Here is a 9,624-nt window from a genome sequence, read left to right on the forward strand (position 1 = left end):
GTGGGGCTGGGGCTCGGTGTCAGGGCTGACCCCAGCTTTTAGCCATGGGGCCACTGGGCTGGGGCCCTCTGTGCACTAGCAGCCCCACACTACGGTGCTGCCTGACCACTAAATATGCCCCGTCCCAAGCAAAGGGGTCCCTGAGGCTGGGACCTACTGGGGAGATCTGCTCCGCTCTGCCCCCTTGGGCATCCTGGGCTCCCTCACCTTCCCTGCCTTGGTCCCCTGCTGGAGAGCAGGCTGGCAGTGTGGGAATGGGATGACAGGCAATCATAGGGAGGTCTCCAAAAATTTGGGGAAGGATGGACATGAAGCAAAAGGACATACGTGAGGGCTGGATGTGGCTTAGCTCTCACCACCCCCCTGGGCTCCATCCCATGAGCCTGGACCCTCTCCAGCAGCGGGGTCTGAGCCTGCTGCCACCAGCCTGGGAAGTCACCACCCCTTCTGGGGGCACCAGGCTGTGGCTCAACCTGGGCTAAAACCACCAGCACAACCATCTTTTGGCACTGAGGATCCTGAGGTGGGATCCGTCCCATCACTGCCAGACCCTGGGACCAGCAGGAACAGCTGCGAGGGGGGCCCCAGGGGCAACTCAGCTCCCCCCTCCCCAGACAGAACAGCGGGCATGGGGCAGCACCCAGTCCCGGTGTGCTCTGGGCAGGGTTTCACACAAAGCTGCATTCATTCGGGACCGGGCAACTGGGGGGGACAGGGCCAGCACTGTCACCTAACCCGGGTACAGGTTATCCCTGCTCTTGTGTAACCTGTTGCATAAAGGTAGGGCGGGCAGGGGTGCTGCCAGCAGTGGGGGCTATAAAGGTGGGTGCAGCCTCTCCTGCCCACATCTACTCCCAGAGCGAGGATGACGGTGGCACTGCCCAGCCTGGCGCTGACCCTGCTCTGCCTGCTGCGGGCAGGGGCTGAGGTCCCCGTGCAGCCAGACTTCGACACCGAGAAGGTAACAGCACAGGGTGCTGCCAGGCACATTCTGCCTGGGCTGGAGGGGCTGGGTGGGGCAGGGGGCCTTTGCTGCACCCCCGGGGACCCCCTGGTCTCATCCCTGAGCTGACACCAGGGTAGTTTCCAGGAGAGCCTGTGAAAAAATGGGTTAGTTAGGGCTGCTGTGTCCAGCGCCAGCAGTGACCCCACTGAAGGGACACCAGCACCTGAGGCTGTGATGTCCCCAAGCATGTAGCACTTCCCCAGGGAACATGGACCAGATGCCTCTCCTGCCCTCCTGGCATGGGGCAGGGCAGGGTGTTCTGCATGAAGGTAGCAGGCTGCCATGTTTGTCTGGCTGGTCGCCACAGAGGGTAGCAGGTCCCCCACTGCAGGTTGGCAGATTCCTACAACAGGCTGCCAGGTTCCCCATGGTGGGGGACAGGTCCCTCTGGAAGGTAGCAGGTCCCCACTGCTTTCCCAAACCCCACCGGTGATGTCGTGCTGCAGTTTGCAGGGATGTGGTATGTCACAGCCACGGCTTCCAACTGCTCCGTCTTCCTGAAGATGAAGGACGGGATGAAGTCGTCCATCACCACCATCAGCTTCACACCAGAGGGGGATCTGGCCATGAAGTTGGTCTGGCCCCTGTGAGTGTCTGTCCCGCTCGCCACGTCCCCCGTGGGCCAGGGACTCCCCTCCCCACCACGGCATCTCCCCCAGACCCACCGCCCCAGAGTGCCCAGTCCTGCCTGAACCCCAGTACACGCCCCAGGCAGGCTGGGCTCCCTCCTGCACCCACCACCCCACTGCCCTCCCTCGTGACATCCAGCCACGTTTGTCATTTCCACGTTCCTTTTCCAGGCTGGACAAATGCCAAAAGTTTGAGCTGCTCTTCCAGCAGAGCGGGCAGGCAGGGCACTACATGGGTACGTGTGGTCAGGTGGGTTGGAGCCATGGGTACCCTGAAACAGAGGGTGGGCATCCCCAGCCCCCCGTGCCTGGGGAGCAGCGGGAGGTGGGCTTGGCTGCTCTGCCTTCTCTGCTCAGCGAGGGGTCATGCTGAGGGTGGGCACCCAGCTCCATCACATCGCTCAGTGGGTCCCTCCTCATACTCCCCTCAGGCAATTTTGGGGCTCAAGCAGTGGAGCCCAGGGGGGCTCAGATTGTACCACATTGCCCAACTGGGCACCTCTGGTATCCTTTAGCAGCACAAGAGAAGAGGGACCTGCTCGTGATGGAGACAGACTACGGCCACTATGCCATCCTGCACGAGGCCCATCACAGCGAGACAGAGCCCAGCACCGCGCTGCAGCTCCTCAGTGGGTGTTGGAGCAGGGACAGGCACCCACAGCTCCGAGAAGGGATGGGGGCACCAATGGGGAGTGAGGGCTGGGCTCTCCACCACCACCCAGGGCCACCACCAGTACCCAATGTCCAGTACTCCAAGAATTAATTTTGGGGTGAATGAAACCTTTCACCAAAGATATCTCTGGTTGGTTGTGGATTGAACCAGACCTCCTTGCAGTGTGCCAGCCCAGCTGTGGACCCCCAACCCTGCCAGCCACCCCATAGCACCCCAGGCAGATGGGTCACTCATCCCAAGGGGCTTGTGCCCCTTTGCTGCCAGCCCAGGGCACTGTGGGTTGCCTGATGTCCACTCTGCACCTTCATGGCTTCACCTTAGCCCTTGTCTGGGGCCCAATCACTGCCCTGTGGTAGCTGGACTCCTGGGGTGGGGCTGGCTGCCAGGACCCCCTGCACTCACTAGCCCCCACTTTGCATGTCTGGCTGCAGCAAGGGAGCAGGATGTGAGTCCCCAGCTTCTGCAGAAGTTCACGGAGCTTGTCCCCACCATGGGCCTGACCAAGGACATGCTGGCCATCCTGCCCGAGTCGGGTGAGTGCCCTGAAGGCACGGGGTGGCACATGTGGCCCCTCTGTACGGGGACACTCTGTGAGGGCTCAGGGTGCTGCCCGTGGCACACTCACTCCTCTCTTTGCTTTCCAACAGACCAGTGCACCAAGGCCATCAGGTGAGTGTGTCCAGGGGAAGCCATGACTCACTCCCAGCACAGCCAGGGCTGAGCAGGCACTCGCGGCCCACTGGGGGCCCCCCACCTGCCTTGGCTTTGCCTCTGCGTCACCTCAGCTTTGCCTTGCTCTAACCACTCGTCTGTCTATCCTGTCTCTGCAGCTAAAGGGCTGTTGTGTCCTCCAGACTTGGTGGACACTGGGCTCTGATCCCCAGTCTGTGGTGCCCCCTTCCCATCCTTCCCAGCTGAACTCTGCCGGACCCCCTGCCCCACACCAGGATCACCCCTCGATCTCCTAAATAAATAGATGTAGAAGCTGTCCCAGAGCTCAGTGCTTTGTTGGTGGGAGCAGGGTTGCTGCCAGGGTCCCCAGGCACCCTGAGTGCAGTGGCCCTGGAGCTGACCCTTCCTGTCAGCCCCCCAGGGGTGTTGGGGGGCTCCTGTGCTGTGATGTTTGGTGTGCCCAACATGGGGAGCAGAGGGGATGGGGAAGGTGCAGCTGCCAGGGCAGGGGAGAATGGAGCTGGGGTGACCAGGGGCTGGCACAGCTTGGCTGGGGGGGCAGCAGCTCCGGGCAGACAGTGTTAAGCAGTCAGGCTGTCCAGCACTGCCTGCAGGGACACACGAAGGACACCGCATTCCCTGCTCAGTCCCCTCCCAGGCCACCTAGCTGGAAGTGAAGCTGCACCATGGCTGCCCATAGCAGGCCTGGAACACCCATGCCTGTCTGCCACCCCTCTTGGTCCCCCATCTGCCTACTGACCAAAGTAGGACCATGCTGCCACGAGCCCTGCGGGCGCTTTTCATCCCACTGCGCCTCCTGCGGAGTGGAGGCTGGCCCTGGTCCCTCCCACTCCCTCCCTGCCTCAGGGTGGGGGTCCTTCAATGCCCAGGCAGGTGGGGCTGTGACCCCAGGAGCCTGACAGAGCAGGGGCACATCACACTGTGAGAAGGAGGGACACAGTCTCACAGTGACATGAACCCATTCTTCTGCCTGCCCTGCTCCGGGTGCACCCTGCCTTGCAGGCCCTGAGCACCTCAGAGCAGGTGGGGAAGCCCGTGCAGGCACCACGGGTCAGGTTGTGCCAGCAGCATGTGGATGGTTGGGTTTGGCAGGATCCCAGCGGCTGCCTCGGGGCAGGTTCCAGCCTGGCCAGAAGGACGGGTCACCGTGCCCCTTGGTGGGTAACGGGGCTGCCCCTGGAACCTGTGCTGGGAAGAACCTCCTGCTCCTCCCAGCAGCCTTCCGGCAGCCAGTTGGAAAACAACAGCTCGCTTTGTTCTTTCACAATCCACTAAAGAAATGGGGAAAATCCCAAATTTCAGCAGTGGTGCAACAGTTCCTGTAACTCTGCTTTGGGGCTGGCAGGCACTTCCCCCCTGCCCCGGGGGTTTGTTCACCCCTGGCTGACTCCTGCCCTTCCGAAGCTCTGCCTCCCCCCTCCCCCGCCCCTTGTCCAAGCCAATCCCAACAGTGCAGCCGCGGCTCCGCATGCAGCAGCGGGGGGGGGGGGGGGGGGAGAAGGGGGGGGGGGGGCAGGAGGAAAGCACTGAGATATAAATGCGGCAGCCCCAGCACCACTCCTCATCCCACTGGTGAAGCCAGAGGAGCTAAGGTGACATGAGGACCGTGGGGCTGAGCCTGGGCCTGGCCCTGCTCTGCTTGCTGCACGTGGAGGCTGAGGACCTCGGGGCTGGGGAGTTGGACACGAGCAAGGTGATCTGCGGCATCCCGGGAACAGAAGGTGGGAGGGTGGACTCTGGTCACCAGCAGTCAGGGATGACTGTAGAGGTGTTCTGGTACTGGGAACAGCTGGGGACACGGCAGCCACCATTGCTTTGCTGTCACATCCAGGTGAGGGTGGTCACCCAGCTCCAGCATAAGTGTCCCTAAGGAGACTTTGTTGCCTGGATGTGGATGTCCCATGGACTGAGGGTGTCCTGCCTTGATCCCTGAGGAGGTGACGCTCCCAATTGCTCCCACAGACTCACAGTCTGCTCTTGCTACCAGATTGCAGGGAAATGGTACATCACTGCTATGGCCTCCGACTCCGAGAGCTATCTCCAAAGGAAGGACCAGCTGAAGATGGCGATGGCTGGCATCGAGGTCCTGGGGAAGGACCTGAAGGTCTCCTTTGCAATTCCCACGTAAGTCCCACATGCTTTACTTCACAGGTTTCACTGACCAACCTCCTCTCTTGACCTTCATCGATGGGTCCCCACCTGAGTGCACCCACCAAAGACCTGACCAGGGGGTGAGGCAGGACCACTAGGGGCTCAGGACAGCTGTGGGCACCCCTTCTTCAGGGCAGACTCAGGGCAGCGCCAGCCAGGACCCATCAGAGGGTGGGATGCTCTACCGCTGAGGGATGCAGAGGGGTAATAAGGGACCCTATGGTTGAAACCTTCCTGGCAGTACCAGCCTTATCCCAGAAGCTCAGAGCACGAGCAAGGGCATGGATGATCCCCAGGTACCAGCACTGTCCCCTGCCAGCCCAGGTGCCCATTGCTCCAAGGGTGGTGGTATCTATCCTCTCCTGCCCCCCCCTCCATACCATCTCATCCCTGAACAGCGAGTCCCACTTTTGGGGTAGCTACTCCAGAGCAGGGGAGGGAAAAGGAGTCACTTCACTGTATGCTGGAGCATCCTTCACTGTTTTGCAGCCCAGAGAGATGTATGAAATTTGAGTCGATCTACAAACCAACAAGCATTCCGGGTGAATACTACAGCTCTGGTGAGTGGGGGGAGCCTGGCTCTTGGGGCAGCGGGGAGGCACGTCCCATCATCCCTGTCTGAAGCAGCTGGTTGTTCCCGGTGACATGGCCCTTAGGACTGCCTGCCCCTCCTGGGTCCTGGGTGGGACATCCCTCTGTGTCCAGGTGCCAGCTGCACTCCGGGGCCAGTGCGTGTCAGGGCTGGTGACACAGCAGATGGCAGAACCCCCCCAAATCCTCCCTCTGGGATAAACACATTCACACGCAGCTTAAACCCTGGGGAAAAGCAGGTTCATTCTGCCAAGGGGCTATGGGTGAATGTTCTCAGGGGATGAAGCAAGGGGTTGTTTCCCACCATCCCCACCCCAAGGGTCAGTCTGACACTGGCCAACAGCCTGCAGTGACCATCCTTCGCCCTTCCTGCCCTCACCTACCCATCCCTCTGCTCTGCTGCAGTCTGTGGGCTCCCCCAGGCTTTCAGAGGAGCCTTAACAAGAGGGAAAGCCAGGACAGAGAGACACCGAGGAAAGACAGACTGGGTGGGCTTTACACTCTTATAGCCCCTTTGCAGCATGGGGGTTTCCAGGAGGAGGTAATTAATTTTTCTCCATGTCCTTTTGCAGACAGAGGCAATAAGACAGCACAGCTGGTGGATACCGATGGCAGGACCTATGTGATTATCTTTGCCACCAGAGAGAAGGAGGGGAAGATCTTGCATATGCTGAGACTCTACAGTGCGTAGCCAGCGGTGCTGCAACAGGGGTGAACCACTCAGAGGTGTCAGGGTGCCTGCAGGGTGCCTGAGAGGCCAGGAGTCAGGGGACAGACCCCCTCCTCACTTCTGCCCTGGGTGGGGCACAGGAGCAGGGCTGGGGCTGCCGTGTGCCTCCCATGTGGCAGGGAAGAGATAGCGATTTGGGGTGCAGGGGAGGCTGGGGCTCAGGCTCCTGCACTGTGCTGGGAGTCCGTGGCCTTGGGTAAGTCATGTGGTGAAACAGACTGAAGAGTGGGGGTTCTGCTGCAAGGTGGGGCAGAAACAGCAGGGACACAAACCTCTGCCTTGTCTTGTCCCCTGGGTGAGGTGTCTCATGTGTCTCTCTAGGACCTCTATCAGTGCCTCCAGCCTTCTTCCAGGGACTGCCATCCATCCCATCCTTGTGCTCGCCAGATGCCCAGGAGATGCAGTGACAGGCACAGCCTGGAGCTAACTCATGTCTTTGTCTTTAGGCAGAACCCGGTGGGTGAGACCTAGAATCACAGACCTGTTCAAGACGTTTGCCAAGATGGAGGGCTTCAGCGACGAGATGATCTGGATACTACCCAGACAGGGTGAGCACTACCCAGGGGTGATACAGGGACGTGCAGGCTGGGATCACTCAGCCTATCACTGCCACCACTTTGTGGTCTGAACTGGCATGAGAGAGTGCTGGCAGCCAGAGGTGCTCTGGCTTGGCACACTGTGGCTTTCTCCTTGCTCAAGTTCATTCTAGGTTGTCTATTTTGGGTGCTAAATCGGGCTAGTCAGACCACAGCGCCGGATTCAGGCTTTCTCTTTACTTTCACAGACGAATGCAGACTTGATGGACCATAGGTGAGTTGCTGCAGTGCAACATGGTGTTTGCAATGTCCTCCTCTGGAAACTGTCCCTCTTGGTGCCCCAGCAAGGACCACCAAGAACTCTTTGAATTCCTCTGAGCTTGAGCTGTTTGAACCTGTGCTGGAGCTTGTACTCAGGTAGGACCATTCCCTTGGGTGCTCCTCTGCAGTGGGGACCCCCAGGGAGCAGTGCCCGGCGCTGAACAAGGTCATGTGAGCTGAAACCACCACATCAGTGGAGAACCAGTTGCACAGCCCCTCCAGCAGTGAGGGCCAGGACACCTGGCTCCTGCCAAAGGGACCTTGGGCTCATGGACCTGCAAACCTGGCCAGAGTGGGTTGGTGTCTCACCACACGAAACGTGCTTGCTGTTGGCCCACCCTGGCATGTGCTTTGCCACCACACCAATACACACACAGCTGTAGGCGTTAACTAGAAATCCATTGCTGGACGTAGCTCACGCTACAGAGATGGGGAGAACTGGAGAAGAACTCAGTGATCTCGATGGAGAGCCCCACTTGGCCTTGCCTTACTCAGCCTGCCTCTCCTGGATGTTTTCCAGGAAGCATGGGCTGGCTCGTGGATGCTCCTCCCAAGCAGTGCAAGACCCACACTTCGAAGCTCCAGGCTGCTGTTCCACCAGCCCTCTTCCGAGCTCCGTGTTCAAGGCTTTGACACAATCCCTGCTCCTCCAGCACACAGTCCCTACTTTTTGCCAAATAAAGAGAAACTTAACCCAGATCTTGGTGTAGCTGTCTGAGGAGAATCCAGGGTTCCGGGGTGTGTGGTTCCCCACTGTTGTCCTCCCAGGGGCTGTGAATGGTGAGCAGCCAGGAGTGATCCCAGGCTGAGCTCACCCAGGTGAGGGCAGTTTCAGACCTCACAGGATTTTCCCTCCTGGGTGCCTCCCATGGGGCAGGACCAGGCCAGGTAGAGGTGAGGCAATGAGTGCAATGAGGCTGGGAATCCCGTGGGCATGAGGGGCTGCATGGAGAAAGGCCACAGAGAGTGAGATTGGAGTTTGGAAGGCTGCACCCACCCCCACCATCCATCACCTCCCCTCCTCTGGCTCTGCTGTGGCTGCAACACTCCGCTCCCCAGGAGCCCCGGGAGCTTGTCCACCAGCCCAGGCTGAGTCAAGGCAGCACAAGACTCAGATTTGGGGCCTCTCAGCCCCATGGTGCTGCAGGTTGCTGTGGGACATGTGTGTCTGAATCCTCTGGACACAAACCTGGAGAGATGCATGTGGTTTCTGCCCCCGAGCACCACACAGAGAAAGCCCCCACTGGAGCTAGAGTTCTTGGTGGTGGCAGTTACCAGAGAAGCTGTATCTGCGCCATCCCTGGAAGCGTCCAAGGCCAAGTTGGACGGGGCTTGGAGCGACCTGGGCTAGTGGAAGGTGTCCCTGCCCATCCATGGACAGGTAGTAGAATGAGATAAACATTAAAGTCTCTTCCAATCCAAACTCTTTTTTGATTCCTACTCCCACAGACAAGAAATTACATTTGGGAAATTGTCTCTCCTGACTCTGAGGATCGCAAGAGTGGGACGCATCCCAGCAGCAGCAAGACAAGGGACCTCACTGGGACTTCCCAACCCAGTGCCATCTCCTCCCTCTTGGGAAGGAGCCCAGTGTTTCCAGCAGGAATTCTCCCCAGCAGTTTGGATTAGAACAGTTTGGCATTTGCTGTGCTCCTAGGACTGCCCAGCCCACATGCAACTTTGCCTCCAGGCTTGTTTTTGGTACATGCATTGATGCAGATGGAAACATCCTGCTGCCAGCAACGCCCTTCGCCACAGGCTCTGTGTGACAGGGAGTCCCAGTGTCTCCACATCATGTTCCACCCAAACGTTTCCTTCCTGCCGCATGCAGGTATCACCTGCCAGAGAGCAGTGAGATAATTGCTCTTTGCCACTGGCACTTTCTATTCCTCCTTTTGTCTGTCTATTTTCTTCCCATGCCCCAGAGCACACAGGCTGACAGTTCAGATATTTTTTGGGTGGGAGTTCCTGCCATGCAGAGCCGGTGGTGGGTCCCCATGCACCTCTCCATAGTCCCTCAAGCCTGTCCCTGTCTTCACTGCTCATCCAATGCTCCTTTATCCCCTCAGCAAACCTGGCCAGATGTCATCAATCTGATAACAAGGGACTTTTCTCTCACTGAAGGACTTCCTGGGATGAGGCTCCTTGGTGGCATCCTGCGGCAAGGAGCTTTACCACCCACCGCTGCTCTCCCTTTGGCTTGTTGTAGTGGTTCCATCTTCAGCTTCTCAGCCAGGGTCTCTGGGAGCACACCACGGGAATGGCTGGCAGGGACCAGGTTAGTGCAGTGGGGA

General features: G+C 59.3%; 2 protein-coding genes across 5 annotated transcripts; both read left to right on the forward strand.

Moving 5' to 3' along the window:
• The first annotated feature begins 7 nt into the window (after nt 1-7).
• On the forward strand, nt 8-3,297 carry LCN15 (lipocalin 15). Of its 4 annotated transcripts, XM_064677339.1 has the most exons (7): nt 25-961; nt 1,453-1,592; nt 1,807-1,871; nt 2,151-2,264; nt 2,740-2,841; nt 2,956-2,977; nt 3,139-3,297. In XM_064677339.1, the coding sequence occupies exons 1-7, from the start codon at nt 866-868 to the stop codon at nt 3,140-3,142; spliced, it is 543 nt and encodes a 180-aa protein (XP_064533409.1). In that variant the 5' UTR covers nt 25-865; the 3' UTR covers nt 3,143-3,297. The 4 variants fall into 4 exon arrangements, with proteins under 4 accessions (XP_064533408.1, XP_064533407.1, XP_064533410.1 ...); XM_064677340.1 differs by lacking the exon at nt 2,151-2,264 and having other exon boundaries at nt 20-961; XM_064677338.1 differs by lacking the exons at nt 2,740-2,841; nt 2,956-2,977; nt 3,139-3,297 and having other exon boundaries at nt 8-961; nt 2,154-2,731.
• A 1,214-nt stretch (nt 3,298-4,511) lies between these two features.
• LOC135425229 (extracellular fatty acid-binding protein-like) lies at nt 4,512-8,029 on the forward strand. The gene is made up of 7 exons (XM_064677341.1): nt 4,512-4,694; nt 4,989-5,125; nt 5,642-5,712; nt 6,316-6,426; nt 6,920-7,021; nt 7,258-7,283; nt 7,851-8,029. Exons 1-6 carry the CDS (start codon nt 4,599-4,601, stop codon nt 7,281-7,283), a joined length of 543 nt encoding a protein of 180 aa, XP_064533411.1. The 5' UTR covers nt 4,512-4,598; the 3' UTR covers nt 7,851-8,029.
• The last annotated feature ends 1,595 nt before the right edge of the window (nt 8,030-9,624 follow it).

Source organism: Pseudopipra pipra, chromosome 20 (genome assembly GCF_036250125.1).
Source record: "Pseudopipra pipra isolate bDixPip1 chromosome 20, bDixPip1.hap1, whole genome shotgun sequence".
In the NCBI taxonomy this organism is placed as follows: domain Eukaryota; kingdom Metazoa; phylum Chordata; class Aves; order Passeriformes; family Pipridae; genus Pseudopipra; species Pseudopipra pipra.

Coding starts and splice junctions, on each gene's coding strand:
- LCN15 (XM_064677337.1), top strand. CDS start 866: ATGACGGTGGCACTGCCCAGCCTGGCGCTGACCCTGCTCTGCCTGCTG. Junction 962..1,452: donor CAGACTTCGACACCGAGAAG/GTAACAGCACAG, acceptor GTCGTGCTGCAG/TTTGCAGGGATGTGGTATGT. Junction 1,593..1,806: donor ATGAAGTTGGTCTGGCCCCT/GTGAGTGTCTGT, acceptor TTCCTTTTCCAG/GCTGGACAAATGCCAAAAGT.
- LOC135425229 (XM_064677341.1), top strand. CDS start 4,599: ATGAGGACCGTGGGGCTGAGCCTGGGCCTGGCCCTGCTCTGCTTGCTG. Junction 5,713..6,315: donor GGGTGAATACTACAGCTCTG/GTGAGTGGGGGG, acceptor GTCCTTTTGCAG/ACAGAGGCAATAAGACAGCA. Junction 6,427..6,919: donor GCATATGCTGAGACTCTACA/GTGCGTAGCCAG, acceptor CTTTGTCTTTAG/GCAGAACCCGGTGGGTGAGA.